General features: G+C 41.4%; 1 protein-coding gene across 1 annotated transcript; it reads right to left on the bottom strand.

Moving 5' to 3' along the window:
* Nucleotides 1-1064: 1064 nt before the first annotated feature.
* STMP1 (short transmembrane mitochondrial protein 1) lies at nucleotides 1065-17413 on the bottom strand. The gene is made up of 4 exons (XM_036429935.2): nucleotides 17354-17413; nucleotides 15821-16030; nucleotides 3805-3858; nucleotides 1065-2892 (listed from the first exon to the last, which is right to left on the bottom strand). The coding sequence occupies exons 1-4, from the start codon at nucleotides 17411-17413 to the stop codon at nucleotides 2818-2820; spliced, it is 399 nt and encodes a 132-aa protein (XP_036285828.1). The 3' UTR covers nucleotides 1065-2817.

Here is a 17413-nt window from a genome sequence, read left to right as displayed (position 1 = left end):
GAGTCACAAAAATGAGTTAAAAAATAGAAACAAAATTCTTATTTAAATCAGAAGCAGATACCTGCTTACTTGTGTAAAATACCAAATCAGAAGAAAAGTCTATTAAGACATCAAGTAACTAAAATACATAAAATAAACTACAGACTCTTTTGATGATTTTAAATAAAGTGGTTTTGGTTTTATTCTCCCTTTGGTTGTTTGGGAGTGTTACCATTTAAGGATAAGCTTTTCAAGTTCAATCTGTTTATTAGATTCCCAACATCAATCCTGAAAGAATTATTTTTCACATATGAGTAACCTTCCTTTTACGGCCCAGGGTGGCAATACATTTTCTTAAATCACATCAACAGAAGTTTTCGTACATTTTTAAAGGAAAAAAGGGCATGTGGTGCACTGATTCTTCCATCCCTCCTTTAGGGAACGTAACTTCCTGTGTCACGACCACAACCACTGCCACCTCATCCACAAATGCACCCGAAAGTCAGTGCTGGTTTGGACTCCTCGTCTGTCTCAGGGAGGATGATCTTGCCTGAGAACTCTGAGCCCCTTTCCACTGCAGCAAGACATTAACACAAGGAGAGGGTATGTGACCAGTGTCTGCTAAGGTGGCCTGTTCACTGTGCAGCAGCTGGATGGCTCTCACTAGTAGAAATGATCCCATGCGGGGGTAATCCTAATTCCAGAGGAGCTTTGTGACAAGCTATAGTACAGAGAGACCTTCTCCTAACATCTAAGTGACCTCCCGCCCCAAAGAAACCACTCTGGGAGACACACACAAATAACAATGCTACCATGACTGATAACAAGGGACCCCTAAGCTTGTAGCACTATGAATACCCTCAGGAGTAGTAAACCTTTATCCTTAAGGCTTTAATTCATCCTGCCAACAGTTCAGTCATTTAAGATAAAATCTGGGAAGCCAGGTGGTACGATCAAGGTGGATATTGTAGAGTTGCAACAACCAAGAGCATGACCATAGAATAATGACAAATTTTGTATGGTTCATAATCTGGTTCCAAAAGTGACTGCAAAGAAATGAAAGTATTTGGAGCAAAAGCAGTATGTTTGGACTAAAGTCTGCTATTTATTGGGCAAATCTGCAAAGCACTGTGCATCACATACATTAGTGCAATTGTTTCTCTTGGAAGCCCTATGAGGTAGGTATTATGTCCAGATCTTACAGAAAATACAACAGTTTCCGACAAATAAGGTGTTTGCCCATGATCACACTGCTAGGGAGAGAAGCCAAATCATAATGTGATCCTAATCTGTCTCACACAGCAGGATGAACTGATGGATTAAACTTATCTCCATGTATAAGAGACACATAGTCTCAAAGAGAAGCAGAATCACTTCATTTTATAATCACATGTAGTATCAGTGCCATCGCTGTCTGAACAAAGGTGTCTCTAAGTAATCTTGCAGTTTACTGATTCTGCTAAAATGTCCTCAGACGTGGCATTATCAGTGAAGCTGCCCAACAAGCAAAACACACAATAAAGTGGGACTTTACCTATATTTAGTGCAAATTAGTTTTAGAACGTTATCTTATGGCTATTCCCTGCATTGATACGTATGATAACATCAGGTTCAAAAGTTATCGCTTGACAGGAAACAACTATTCATCAATGACAGGTTAAATAAATTATGGTATATTCATCCAATAGAATCTTATCCAGCCAAAAAAGGAAACAGTTTCCTTATTCCTTACATATTGATATTCAATGGGGAGGGAAAAGGCCAGAGCAAAGTCTATGTGCAGTTTGTCATTTGTGTAAAAAGCCCATGCACACATGGTTAGGCGCAGAATCTTGTTCAATAGTGTACGGTGAACTGCTGGCAGTGCTGGGCTCCAGGAAGAGGATCAGGAGCTAGAGGTGGAAGAGGCCCTTCATTCTAAATCACTTTTGTATCTTGACTCACGGGAAAAGTGACATCATCAAACATTTTTGTTTAATTTTTTCAAATGAACTAATTTGACAAATTACAATAATTTCTGATTGCAGCAAAAGAAGTTTTCTTTGAGAATCACTATAAAGTTATAATGTTGATACATTTCTTTTAATGTGAGAAGGCATAAAATTTCCTTTATGGACAACTTGTCAGTTATCCATCATGTAATGTCAAATGCACCTATAATCCTTTAAGATAAGTATGATTCTTTTGAGGAAAAAGAGCCAGATCAAATGGATCATTAAGGAAAAACATGCATACTGGACTACGGAGAACAAAGGCCATTATTTTTTAATTCCCCAATTCCTGATGGAATTCTCAGAATATAGTTTCTCAGTTGATGAGTAGCAAATTGATTTACTGGTTAAATTAGCAACTATATATGTTAGTTATACTGAGAAGAGTATAAAATAAATGGATAATTCATAAGAAACTGGCTTCTAGATTTTAATTTTAGTGACCTTGAAATAACATAATTTAGTACCAAATGTTTAAACACCCATTATAACTGCTAACTTGTGAAGTCAGCATTATTTATATCTGATCAGCTATACAAAACTCATTAATTTTTCTTTTGAAAAAGGCAATAAAAAAAATCCCAAAGAATAAGGGAGAGACTACTAATTAAAGGTCATGTTTACTAATCTAGCACCATAATTCCAGTCTGAGGACCTCCCAAGCTGCGAGGAGGAAGGGAAGAGGTGAGGATGTTGGGAAAGTAAGCACAGTTCTTAACTTGTGGCCCCATTTGTGCTCGAAGCAAAGGCTGAGACTGGACAGAAGACAGAAGCTTTGGTTCAGGTGTAAAGGAGCCCTGGCGAAGAGCAGAGACAGGATTTCCTGGAGCCAGTGCTGGAGATGGCCTCATGGACTAGGGGGTTTCTTCTTGGCATCCATGTCCTTTTTAATTTCTTCAAGTTTTTTAGCCAGGTTTGGCATCTTTAAAGAGAAAAGACATTATTATAATTTTGCATCTAACTAATCAATATGCTTTGGCTTCTCTTCCTCCAAAGAAGGAAAAATTTGTTGTACAAATTTTTATTTTCCTCTGAAAGTGGCCTGTTAAACAGTAGTGTCTTTAACCTCCTGACTGCAACAAAAGGATTTCAGAAGTTGTCAGTTAAAGTATGATTCCCTTCCTGGAAGCCAGACCCTGATTTTGACTTTTATAGACTCACTTAGCCCCTCAATCCAGTGCCAAGTGAAAGTTGTACTTACAAACAATAAATGTGATACAGTTGGATAAAATACCATAAGACTCAAATGAAAGTTGACAGAGGGAATTCCCTTTGTCATCCTAAAAGCTTCACTACAAAAGTTAGTGTCATGTTTCATTCCTTGTCTCTTTAAAACAATCATTACCTTTCCAGAATCCCCATTCATAGGCAGTTTGCCACCTGTTTTTTTTCACTTCCCCATCTATAAAATGAGGCTAATAATGTCGCAAAACTCTGTCCTCCTTGAATGTGCAAAATGATACAGACTCACCTCCAAAATTCTGTCATCTCTACTCCTGAGTATGGGGACTGAAAAGATAATCCCATTAATTTTTAAATTTCCACTGATCACATCGTATGCCGTAGAACTATTAAGAATCTAACCTATTAGTCTGAGCTAACAAGCACAGCTCAGCATCACCATGAAACCATCTAAAGTGATGGGATTTTGCCCCCTTGTGGTGATATAGAGGACAGATAGGCTTCTGTGACTGGAAAATCTTTCTCCAAAATTCAAGACTTTACCTCAGATCAATGGACCCCCATCTATGTTGGAAGGCTCACCTTACTTCAACAAAGACAAGTCACTACAAGTCAGTACATGGAATCATGGAGAAAGTAAATGGTCACTTACGTCATAATTTTGAGCCAGATACATTCCAACCAGGTTGCCAAAAGTAAATCCAATCTGAAAGAACAGAACAGGAAGAGTTACCCTGGATATTGAGCTCAGAACCAGCTGATAGCCTCCCAAAAGCTTAGAGACTATACCAAAAAAATGGGAGCACTAACAAATCTACCCTAAATTCTCCTTATCCCCTCAGCACCTCCATAAACACTTGATTGTAAATTCTAGAAACCCAAATTAAAGTTCTGCTTAAAAAAAATGTTTTTATTGATTTCAGAGAGAAGAGAAAGGGAGAGATAGAAACATCAAATATGAGAGAGAATCAATGACTGGCTTCCTCCTACACACTCCCTACTGGCGTGATCAGGCCCGCAACCTGGGAATGTGCCCTGAGCAGGAACCACGACCTCCTGGTTCATAAATTGATACTCAACCACTCCAGCCAAGCAAAGTTCTGCTTTTTGTTGTTAAAAGCTGCAATTGTTTTTCTTTTTCTTTTTCTTTTCTTTTCTTTTTTTTTTAATGAGTATTGTTATTCCTCATTGTTAGGTCCCAGCCAACAGTTTAAGAAATTTTATTGCATTTTCTCACAGTGGGCTGAGACCAGTGTGTCATGTCAGCCCCGAGGGGATGGTTAGGTTGTCTTATAAAGGGTAAAAATATGCAATATAGGGTCAGGATGGGAGTGCAAGAGTCAGCCAAGCACATGAGAGGGCAGGAGCTGGTTAAGGGAGGCAAGGGAGGAGTGCACAGGTCAGTCAGGCAGAGGGGAGTTGTTCTTATCTTGCTTCTGCAGGCACTGGCTATCTGCCTCAAGCTATGGGAAAAGACTTTTAACAATACTAGCGGCCAGGTGCATGAAAATTCGTGCACTGGGGGTGGGGGGTCCCCTCAGCCCAGCCTGCCCCCTCTCACAGTCCAGGAGCCCTCAGGAGATGTCCTACTGACAAGGAGCGGGCCTAAGCCACAGTCTGGCCTCCCTCTGCGGGAGGCGACTGGGCCGATCAGGGGAAGGTACCGCCCTCATCACCCTGCCACTGCTGGCTGCTGCAGCTGCCTGCCTTGTCTGGAAGGACATCTGGCTATCCTGTTTAATTAGCATATTACGCCTTTATTATTATAGATATATTTCAGAAAATATATCCAAGCAGGAGAGATTAAGAGTCATTCACCCTAACACTCATGACATCAAATAAAAAGTATTCAATTTTTAAAAAGTGTTCTGTTAAATCATAGGATTTCAGAAAATGAAGGAACTTTCACAGTTCAAAAACATGAGGCCCAGCTGAGCTGGCATGACTCAGTGGTTGAGCATATACCTATGAACCAAGAGGTCATGGTTCGATTCCTGGTCAAGGCATACGCCTGAGTGGTGGGCTCGATCTCCATTATGGGGCACGCAGGAGGTAGCCAATCAATAATTCTCTCTCCTCACTGAAGTTTCTCTCTCCCTTCCTCTCTGAAATCAATAAAAACATTTTTAAAACTTTTTGAAAACAAACAAGCATGAGGCCCAGGATAGTAAAGTGACTTGTCAGAATCATTCACAACAAAGAACACAGGACAACCTAAATTAAATACAAATACGCACTCAAAAACTGAAATACATGATGATAGAAAGGAATGGACATACCACCGAGAGAGCAGAGGGCTTGACACTGTGCCATGGGTGGCGTCAAATAGAAAAGTCACTTAAGACCTGCAGGGAACACAGGTCCCCTAACCAGCGCTTACTCAGTGACAAGACAGAAAGGCACACGTTTGAGAGAACTACCGTGTTTCCCCGAAAATAAGACATCCTCCGAAAATAAGACCTACTTACAGGTTTCCTTCTGAGTGAAATATAAGGCATCCCCCTGAAAATAAGGCCCCCCTAAGCTAAACATGAGAAATTTGGTCCACTGATTCTGAAAGAAATGGAGTAACAAGAAATTCACCAGGAAGCCGAAACCGGTTTGGCTCAGTGGTAGAGCGTCGATTTGAGGACTGAAGGGTCCCAGGTTTGATTCCGGTCAAGGGCATGTACCTTGGTTGCAGGCACATCCCTGGTAGGGGGTGTGCAAGCAGCAGCTGGTCAATGTTTCTCTCTCATCGACGTTTCTGGCTCTCTATCCCTCTCTCCTCCTCTCTGTTAAAAAAAAAAAAAAAAAAAAATCAATAAAATATATTTTAAAAAAAGAAAGAAATTCACCAGGAAATTCAGGAATTGGATTGTTATGATGATGTTCCAGGGATGATGACATGATTGTCATTGAATAAATGAGTAAATTATTGATACTGTAGGATTCACAGTTTGGTTTGTGTTGACAACTACTGTTATTACCATATACAGGTAATAAATTTCTTTTATTTTCATTTAACAATAAATGTGTACCGTATTCTTCTTCATGGAAAAATAAGACATCCCCTGAAAATAAGACCTAGCGCATCTTTGGGAGCAAAAATTAATATAAGACACTGTCTTTTTTTTTCGGGGAAACAGGGTACAAATGCTTATCCTGTTGGATGACTACTTTCCCAAACAAAAGTGCTTCATGAAAATTTAAAGCATTCCCTTCACTCCAAAAGTGCCAACTTTTATAATTAATCATCTCCAACTGGACACCTATTTTCTAATTTCATAAATCTGAACTGGCATCTGATTCCCCTCTCCCCCCAATAATTTTCTTTAATCAGAGTTGTTCCTATTCACACAGCAGAGGTGAACTTAGAAAAACAAAGTGCGACACTTAAGGTCATCAGTGATACATGCAGTGGTCTAACCTTGAATTCAAGTTGGATATGGGAACAGAATACAACAGGGTTCTTACTAAACTTTAGGCTTACCTAACTTTAAATACCAAAAGCATAATTTAAATTAGTTAGTAAATTAAGCACAAAAAAGGCTATAGTCTCTAACCACAGACTATTTTTATTTTTTAATTAATCAGACACATCAAGGGGGCACTCAGAAGCAAAATATTTTTTTCACAACTATGGGTTGAAATCAGGTAGACAGAGGTTTTCCAAATCCAAAAAGAATATTAACTTTGCTTGGGGGGAGGGGGGTAAGATTAACTGAGAATGTTAACTCTGATACCAAACAAAAAGAACATAGGACCGAAAAAAATTCCACAAAGAAGTAAATGAGCCTGGCCTGTGTGGCTCAGTGGTTGAGCATCAACCCCATGAACAAAGAGGTCACTGGATAGATTCCAGTCAGGGCATATGCCTGGGTTGCAGGCTCAAAACCCAGTAGGAGGTGTGCAGGAGGCAGCCGATCAATGTTTCTCTCTTATCGATGTTTCTATCTCTCTAACCCTCTCCCTTCCTCCCTCCCTCCATCCCTCCCTCCTTCTCTCTCTCCCTCCCTCCTCCTCCCTCCCTCCCCCCCCCCCTCTCTCATCATAAAAACATTTTTTTTAAAAAAAGAAATAAACTAGATTTGGTTCTACCATTATCTAAGTGCACCTGTAGGCAAGATACTTAACCTCTTTGGAGTTTTGCTGATCTAAATTTCCTGTTTCATAAAAACATTAAACTAACAATGTTCCTTCCAAGTGCAACATTCCAGGGTTTCTGGTTATTACCATGGTATCTCAAGATAAATATGGTATATTTAATGTGGCTTCATTTTGGCAACTTCATCAGACATTAAGGTGCATTAAAATACAGCAGTTATTTAAAAATACAAAATAAAACAACCCTGGGCCTCTACATAAGTCATATCCAGCTCCAGTTTCAGAGTACTGCCAGGTATACGAATGAGATTGTATAAAATAAAATACACAACATAATAAGATAAATGTTGCACATTAAGAGATGTGTTGAGAAAAATGCATGAGTCCAAAAAGCATCCATGTATTGTTCCTGGGATACTCCATAGGCAACTTTAGACAATAATAATAATAATAATAATAATAATAATAATAATAATTTGTTTTTAAATCTAAATAAATAAGAACCTAAGAAAGTAAAATCTAAATCTGAAAAATGGTAAGTTATTAGTATGAAAACTTAGCCTGAGCCAGAGTATAGAAAGTTTTGATTGAGTTGGAAATTCTCTGCAGGGCAAGAATGCTTTTAACATCTTCCAGGCCAAGACCTGGAAGCCTAATCAATAGTCCATCCAGATGGCTGGATGTTATCCCCATGGTCCCCCTCCACATCATAGGCCAAACCCTAGGTTCCCCTGCAGAGAACGTAGCAAGCAAACATGAATAATTTTTTCTTCTTCTTAAAAATCAATGAAGATCAACAGCATAGAATGGAGAGTCCAGGAATGAATGTTAACATGTATGGTCAAGAAATTGTCCACAAGGGTGCTAAGACATACATTCAGTGGTTTCAAAAAATGATGCTGAGACAACTGAGTATCCACAGGCAAAAGAATGAAGTTAGATTCTACTTCACATCATAAACAAAACTTAATTGAAAATGGGTTAAAGAGCTAAATATAAGAGCTAAAATTATAAATCTCTTGGGATAAAACATAGCAGTACACTTTCATGACTTTGGGGTAGGCAATGGTTTCTTAGATATGCCACCAAAAGCACAAGTGGCAAAATAAATTAACAAATTGGACTTCATCAAAATTAAATGTTGTGTTTCAAAGAATACCATCAAGAGTGAGAAGTCAAGCCACAGAATGGAATATAATATTTGTAAATCATGTCTCTGATAAGGGATTTGTATACAGAATATATAAGGGATACTTATGACTGAATGATAAGAAAAAAATTTACCCAATTTTAAAATGGGCAATGGATTTGAATAGACCCTTCTCCAAAGAAGACATACAAATAAATGGCCAATAAGAAAATAAAAAGATGTTCAACATCATTATTCATTAACAAAATGTAAATCAAAACCACAATGAGGTGCCATGACACACCCACTAGATGACTTTCACTGAAAAGGTGAACAAGTGTGGGCAAGGATGTGGAGAAATTGGAACCTCCATGCATTGCTGGTGGGAATGTAAAATGGTGCAGCCACTGTGTAAAACAGTCTGGCAATTCACACAAAGTTACCATATGATGCTGTAATTCCACTTTAGAACATATATCCAAGAGAACAGAAACATACATCCACACAAAAACTTGTATATAAATGTTCACAGCAAAATTATTCACAGTAGGCAAAAGGTGGAAATTACCCAAATGTCCATCAACTGGGAATGGATTAACAAGATGTGGTATATCCATACAATGTAATATTAATCAGCCATAAAACAAAATGAAGTTCTGAATCATATTACATGGATAAACCTTGAAAACATTATGCTAAAAGAAAAGCAGCCAGAAAAGACCATGTACTGCATGATAGTCAAATCCATAGACTCTCAAAATAAATTAGCAATTTGTCCAGGGCTGGGGTGAGAAGGCGAATGATAAATGAATGCTAATGGTATGTGGTTTATTTTAGAGGCAATAAAATGTTGGATAAAAAATCAGTAGTGATAGTTGCACAACTCTGTGAACAACTTAAAAACCATTGATTCTACACTTGAGATGGGTGAATTGTAAGATGTAAAATATACTTCAAAACAATAAAAAAAAATCAGTAAGATTTGGTAAAAATATCAGCTATATGGGGTAAAACTGAGGAAATCAAAGACAACTTCAAGGTTTCCAGGTTGGTTAAATGTTTTAAAAGAATAGAAATGTCAGACTGGAAAAACGAGGACCACTCAGATAAATGGCTGGCTTTGCATATGAGAGTTCCAAGGAAAATTTTGTCAGTTCTTATGGGTGGACACGTAAGCAGGTTAGTCACAACACTGTATTTATTAACATAAGCACTAAGTCAAAAGGAAGAGAGCCAATTCCAAAGCAATCTGACATCTGATCATTTGCTGCTCAACTCCTTCCCCAATCAAAAAGTTGTTATGTGCTCAGCCGGTGTGGCTCAGCTCAACCACTTCCACCCAGGAACCAAGAAGTTGCTGGTTCGATTCCTGGTTCAGGGCACATGCCCAGGTTGCAGGATTGATCCCCAGTAGCGGATGTGCAGAAGGCAGCCAATCAATGATTCTCTCTCATCAATGTTTCCACCTTCCTTCCTCTCCCTTCCTCTCTCTCTCTCTCAAAAAAAATTTTTTTTTTCAATAAAACACATTAGAAAAAGAAAGTTGCTGAGCCAGCATGGCTCAGTGGTTTAGCGGCCACCTATGAACCAGGAGATCATGGTTCGATTCCCGGTCAGGGTATATGCCCAAGTTGCAGGCTCGATCCCCAGTGTGGGACATGCAGGAGGGAGCCAATCGATGATCTTCTCTCATCATTGATGTTTCTATCTCTCTCTCCCTCTCCCTTCCTCTCTGAAATCAATTTTTATATATATTTAAGTTGTTAAGTGTATAAATCAGCAAATGAAGTTACAATTTTTATCTTGGGACAGCTCCTGGCAACAACCCAGAATGAATACTTCTTGACAGATCTGAAATATGACTCATCAAATTGTATTTTCAAAAAGAACACACCCTAACCAAGTTATGACAGAATTATGAACCATCTTATATTTACTAAGAACAGTTTAAGAAATCTAAAAATAGTTGTTTTTTATTTAGCAAATGTAGCTACAACTAGCATTTAAAAGGATACCTTAAAAGTTTTACAGTATCAGGTGAGAAAAGCTACACAATGACAAGAAAACCAAAAATACACATTATCTAACAACAAAGATAAATTGATCATTTTCTCAATTTAGTTTCAGTCACTGTTGTCAGAAGACCACTCCATTACAATGAGGCAGGGAAAACTTCATCCTTTTTTGTGCCTTAGTCTTTAACCACTGAAGATTTTAGTATGGGGAACAATATCAGATGTGCTTAACAACTGCTTCAAGTAATAATAAAACCTACGTTTTGTACATTAAATAAAAAGCTGCTAAGGATATAACCTGTATTCCTTCTACTACCACCAGAGAAGCACATTTTTAATATGTAAGCTAGGGTTTATATTCAATAATTTTCCTTAGAGAATGTAGGGGGGCGGGGGGAAGCTGTTAATTAGTTACTGAGCCAGTACATTAAATAGTGACATTCATTAAAAGTTGGACAATAACACTTTAGAAAGAGGTGCATCAGGTAGAACTGGTTTGCCTGTTCACAAAGAAGCTGACTTAAATATTCAAATACCTTACGAATATCTGAGAGTGGTCATCAGGCGAAAGAAGAATATTTAATTGAATAAATTAAATCAATCACAAAGTACTAAGTGCCATGTGCTTGGGAAATCAAAGTGCAAGGCATGTATATGGCTTCTTCCCATGGAATGTATGATCTATTCTAGGAAGACAAGACTAAACTACATGAAGATGCAGTGAACAAAACAGCATGTCACCACATGATGGTCTGAATGTGCCACATGGTTAAGTGCTTTGTAAGTCATTTTAATGTATTCAAGAAGAAAAACCCTATGATCACTAGGTGAGGAAAGAGCATAGTACAAGTCAGCAGCCAATCACAAGAAAAACTTAAACTAGAATTAGAAGAGGAATCTTGGAAAATATCAAACACAAACATCACATCAAAACCGGAGAAACAGTTCCACTACAAGGAGAAACCAAAGTAGGATATCCACTCTTATTAATTCTGCTGGAAGCTCTAGCTTGAGAAGGGAAGAGAAATAAAAATAAGAACACAAAACTGTCATTTTTGCCTTCATTGGAAATATGACTGCCTTCACAGTATGGCCTTCCCTGATTCACTTCCAAGTGAATCTATAGACAAACTACTGGAGCTAAAAGTCAAGATTGCTAGACACAAAAATAATAGCATTTCCATGCATAAGCAACAATGTGAAAATGTAATTTTAAAATGAATGCCACTAACAAAACAAAACAAAACAAAAAAAAAAACCTCAAAAGTACCTAGAAATTAATATAACAAACCAGGGGCAAGACTATTACTTAAAAGATTGTTTTTTAATGATAAAAGACATGTATGATTTAAGCAAATTGAGAGATGGATCAGAACAGTGTATAGATTTCAAAAACTTAAAGTCATCAAGAAGGCTTGTGAAAAAAGGGTTGGGCCATTAAGAGTATTTGGGAAGGCAAAAAAGAGGGCAAGGGGGGGAGGGGGGGACACATGTGGGAAAATATGAAGACCCGATGGCCCACAGGTTAAGTTTAGCCTAGCCAATCTAAAACAGAGGATGTACACTGACAGGCAGTGGGAAAGGAAAATGGGGCCAGATAAGCAAATCTTGAAAATCAAGAAAAAGTGCTTACAATCTGATGTGGGAGGACACAGGTATGAGCATGTGAATAAAGCATACATTTTGGATGATCACTGGCAGCTGCAAGAGAGGACAGAGCCAAGGGCATCAAGGGAAACATACACAGAATCAGAGGCAACAGCCTTGCTTTTTTCTGTGGCTGATGAGAGCATGTCTTAAAAAGATTTCAAAACTAGAATATTCAGCCGAAACTGGTTTGGCTCAGTGGATAGAGCGTCGGCCTTTGGACTGAAAGGTCCCGGGTTCGATTCCGGTCAAGGGCATGTACCTTGGTTGCGGGCACATCCCCAGTGGGGGGTGTGCAAGAGGCAGCTGATCGATGATTCTCTCTCATCGATGTTTCTAACTCTCCATTTCTCTCTCTTCCTCTCTGTAAAAAATCAATAAAATATATTTTAAAAAAAACAAAACTAGAATATTCAGAGAAGGATAACTTTATCAGCATGAACCTGACATCATAAAGAATGGGTGAAATAAACAGAGATATTTAACCTAAGGACTGATGGTGTGAGTGTGGAATAGAGTGAGAAATACCAACGTAATGCCCTTCAAACATGCAAAGGGTTGTCATATAGATTAGAATTGCTCTTTAACATCCAGGAGTAAAACTAAGTAAGGAGATGTTAACCAAAAATGAAAGCAATTACCTGAGAAGCAGTAAACCTGTGGTAAATGGAGGTGGCTAAGAGTAAGCTGAATACCATCTTTTTTTTTTTTTTTTAATATGTATATTTTATTTTTATTTTTTTATTTTATTTTATTATTATTTTTTTTTTTACAGAGAGGGATAGAGAATTAGAAACATCGATGAGTGAGAAACATCGATCAGCTGCCTCTTGCACACCCCCTACTGGGGATGTGCCCACAACCAAGGTACATGCCCTTGACCAGAATCGAACCTGGGACTTTTCAATCCACAGGCCCATGCTCTATTCACTGAGCCAAACCGGTTTCAACTGAATACCATCTTTGTAGTGGAGATGGAAGCATCAGCATGGTAGCTGACTGGAGAACCTAAACTAACTCTCCCAACTCAAAACCTACATTTCTACACGCACTAGGCTAGAGTAGCTAGTCCAAAGGTAGAGTAAAAATGACCTGCTCTACGAACTTGGCAGTGGGAACATGAATTCAGAACTTTTCTTAAGGTGAGAAATATAGTCAATGGCTTAAAACAATAGCTACACCTACTGTGTGCTTACTATGTGCAAGGTAGCATTCTAACTCTTTCATAAATTAACTCATGATCTTCACAACTTTACAAAGCAGATACAATCATTGTCCAGTTTATGTTGGGGAAACTGAGGCATGGGTCACTTAAGTAACTTGCCCAAGATTATATTGCAGGTAAATATGTGACAGGCCTAGCAGCCAGAGTCTGAGGTGGGGAACCTTTTCTCTGCCAAGAGCCACTTGAATATTTATAACATTATTCATGGGCAAAATTATCAAGTTAAAAATTAGCCTGCCATATTTGGTCAAACATTTAATCACTCACTCTTTTTTTTAAATATATTTTATTGATTTTTTTTTTTTTTTTTTTTACAGAAAAGAGAGAGGGATAGACAGAAGCATCGATGAGAGAGAATCATCAACCAGCTGCCTCTTGCACACCCCCTTCTGGGGATGTGCCCGCAACCAAGGTACATGCCCTTGACTGGAATCGAACCTGGGACCTTTCAATCCCCAGACTGACGCTCTATCCACTGAGCCAAATTGGTATGGCAACTAACTCACTCTTAATGCTTTGGCAGGGCCAGACCAAAGGATTTTGAGGGCCTTATACGGCCCCTAAGCTGGATAATGTGGAGAATGAAGGAGGGAAATAAATAAAAGATTATGTCAATATTTCAAATTTTAGAAAGCCAGGACCAGGGGACAAAGACGAAAGTTGGGTGTGGTTTGCAGGGTGGAGAACTGGTGAGGGGTCCAGACGTGTTGAGTCTGATAGAGGATATGACAAGAGATGTTCGCTAAGCAGCTGACGACAGGCAACTGGAACTCAAGAGTAAAGGACTCAAGGCAGTTTTGCAAGCTGTCAGTACAGAGGTGCAGGTGACAAGGAACACACCCCCTAAGGGTGGATTTGAGAGAAGAGCAGAGTCAGGGATTGAGCCTTGAGAAACACCCAGTAACCAGAAGGGAACAGCAGCCAGGACAAACAGGTGAGATCAGACAAGGACCTTTCCCCATTGGTACCCCAAACACTGATCCCTCAGGCCCCAGCAGCGCCCATCATGTCAGGCTTCTCTTCAAAGCTTCAAGCTTCCTTACAACTGTAGCTAAATTATACTGCAGCCAAGGAAGCTACAGGAGTAACAGGGAGGAGAATCCTGCAGAGCGAGCTCACAGATTGGGATGATGGGCCAGGATTTTCACCCAGGGAGGAATAAACAGTTTATAAGCAACACAATCCCGTGTCCAAACAGTGTCCAGAAAATGACGAATGCAGGAACCATCTTGGAGCGTTCCAGAATGTGTGATGACGGTGCCCACATTAACTTGTGACTGCCCCGGCACTGCCAAAACTTTTCCCTTCACCTACCCTTCCGAGGGTAAACTGATCTCCATTTCAGAGAAGGAATGAAATCAGAACTAGATACCTTGTCAGAGAGAGACGGAACCTGTCTGAGTCCTTAGTGTCACTGCTTTGAGTACTTGAATGTATGAACTCTTGTTCAATCCTCACAAAAAAGCCACAAGACAGGTTTCCGTTTTCGGATGTAGAAACTGCAGCAGAAAACAACTTAGACAAGCAGCCCATGTTCCCACAGCTTAAAAAGGATGCAGCCAGGGTGTAAGCCCGGGGGTCCGACCTCACCAACACGAGGACATGATGGCTGCTCACACGTCAAAAGCCAGAGGGGATCTCAGGGATCGCTGACCTCGGCCCCACTGTCTTATAGATGAAATGGCTAAAAGCAGAAAGACTTGCCCAAGTTCAGGCCTGGGGACTGACTCACTGGGCCGAAGCAGAATCAAGGTGAAAAGTAATTCTACCCACGTCTTTCAACAGACGCGCTTGCAGAGCCAGAGGAGCAGCCCTGTCTTAGTTGGAGACAACTTATGTCAAGGAGACGCCCTCCTTCTGGCCTAGAGAATTAAAAAGTCAACTTCCCAATCTCTTTGGTAAAGAGCATAACCTCAGAGGAAGCCTCTCACCCCCAGAGAACCAGATTCCCGCGGACCACCTGGACTCTATGACAATGCCTGCCCCTCATTAGAGGCTGCAAGCATTGCGTTTTCAAAGCGCAAAGATTTGGAAGAAAGGCTCTCGCTTGGAAACCTGACTGGCAAAACCTTCCCCGGGCAATCTGAAACACACCGAGCTCTGCCAGGAAACCCGTTTCTAACTGAAGTAAAGAAGCCTGAGTTTGCTCCTGGGCCCACTCGTGCATTTGGAAGAATCGCCTTAGACAGGGGCCTGCCGCGAGGAATTCGGTTTATCCCGGCCTCCCGCCCCCTGAGGAACGCCAGGAGCAGGCCTCCCGTCGGGCTGAGGTTCCTGTCCCTGTCGGGGCGGGAGAGCATGAAGGGGGGGAAGGTCCCGAAAAGTCCCGAGGACACAAACGCGGCCGCAGATGGCCCTGGGCGCGCAGGGCGCGGCTCACAGCGCGCAGCTCTCACAGCGCATCTTCGGGCTGGAAAGGCTCAGACACCGGCCGAGGGGAGCGCGGCGGACACAGCCCCGCAGCCCACCCCGAGGCCACGGGAGGCGCCGCGGGCCCGCGCCCAGGCCGCCGGCCCCCCCGGGCCCGGAGCCGAGCCCCCGGCCCGCTGCTCGCAGCTCCACTCACCAGGAACTGGAGCATGATGTCAGCGAAGACGGCGCGAAGGGCGGGAGTAGCTCCGTGGGCTGTTCCTCTCCAGCCTCCCCGGAGCGAGGAGCGGAACCCGCCGTCGGCTTCCGGGTCACCCCCCTCCGCCCCGCCCTCCTCGCCTTGCCTCACCCGGAAGCCGCTCGCGGTGCCCGGACGCCCCCTGCCGGAGCTCCTAGGAATTGCCGCCTGAATTGGGCTGACAGGCGAGAAAGCCAGCCAGAAGCAAGTCCCCAAATCCCCAAGTGGGGCTGGACAGTTTTGAACATTCAGAATCCAAGACCCCAAACCCGGAATCACTGGGGCTATTTCAAGAACCCCAGGGATTCTGATGCACAGCCAGGTTTAGATATTTCTTACCTTTATGGACCGCATGAGGCAGAGGTTCCCTTCCCAAGGTGCAAAATAGAATTACTTTGTGGAGCTTTGCAACACAGTGCCCATGAGGAATCTGTGGGAGAGGAGGAGGGCTGTCTTCAGAAGAACCGTCGGTGTGCTATGTAACTTGCCTTGCGCAGCACCTATGATAGAAGTTAGGTGCTTGAGTAGTTAAGATGGTGGATTTGGAGGCTGGCATAGCTAAGCCCAACTCATGGACGACTTTGCCCCTCCTGGCAGCCATGAACCAGTTCCTTAGGCTCTCTGAAGTCTGCTTCCCTTCTCTGCAAATGGGGCTGTCACCAGCTCCCTTGCGGAATTGTTGCAGGGATCAGATGAGACGATGTGAAGCACATGTGTCAAACACAAGGCCCGCGGGCCAAATCCGTCCCGCCAGGCCTTGCAATGTGGCCCACACCGCGCTGTCATCACTGCACTCCGCTGCGTTTCCATCACAATGACAGTTTATGACTGTTCAGTAAACCATTCGGCCCGCGATTTAGGCTGGATTTTAGATTTTGGCCCCTTCTCTGATTGAGTTCGACACCCCTAAGAAGGATCAAAGCTGTTTGTCATATGTCTGGTTTGGACAGTGAGCTCTGGGAGATCCCATCCTCTGTCCACAGGGAGCTACACCCCTATATTCTGTGGGCCCACCATCTGCTCCTGGTATTCCTATTCCTTCATAATCTTCGTCAACACATACTCACACAACGCGACACCCTTTTCTCTTTGCATGCAGCCTTCTCAATTCACTATTGCTGCTACTGAAAGTAGAACTCTGATTCCAGATAATAACAACCAAATCATATGAATGTTAACCACATGGAAGTGTATTATAAAGTGGACGATGGGGAACAGGAAAGCTATCGGGAATTTAAGCATTTTCTCTCCATCTCTGCTTTTCTCCAAACGTCTTCATTGTTCTCTTGGCCTTCGGTTTTCCCTGCTTTCTCCATTATGGCCGCTGTAACACTTGAGCTTACTTACTAAGTGCTCCAACCAAGAGAAAGAGTGGATCGCTCTTTCCTTAGCATTTTCAAATACTTGTAAACGTCTTGGCAGGTTGGTCTAGCTGGTGTCAGATGCTCCCAGGTCAATTATAATTAAAAAGGGCTGTGTCTCTGAACTAACTGAAGTGGCTGCCTGCAGGGAGATGTGATAATGGCTATAATACACTCGACTTTCCGACAT

Source organism: Pipistrellus kuhlii, unplaced genomic scaffold (genome assembly GCF_014108245.1).
Source record: "Pipistrellus kuhlii isolate mPipKuh1 unplaced genomic scaffold, mPipKuh1.p scaffold_m20_p_10, whole genome shotgun sequence".
Classification (NCBI taxonomy): domain Eukaryota; kingdom Metazoa; phylum Chordata; class Mammalia; order Chiroptera; family Vespertilionidae; genus Pipistrellus; species Pipistrellus kuhlii.
The sequence above is the reverse complement of the archived record's forward strand: the minus strand, read 5'-3'. Positions and strand labels throughout refer to the sequence as shown.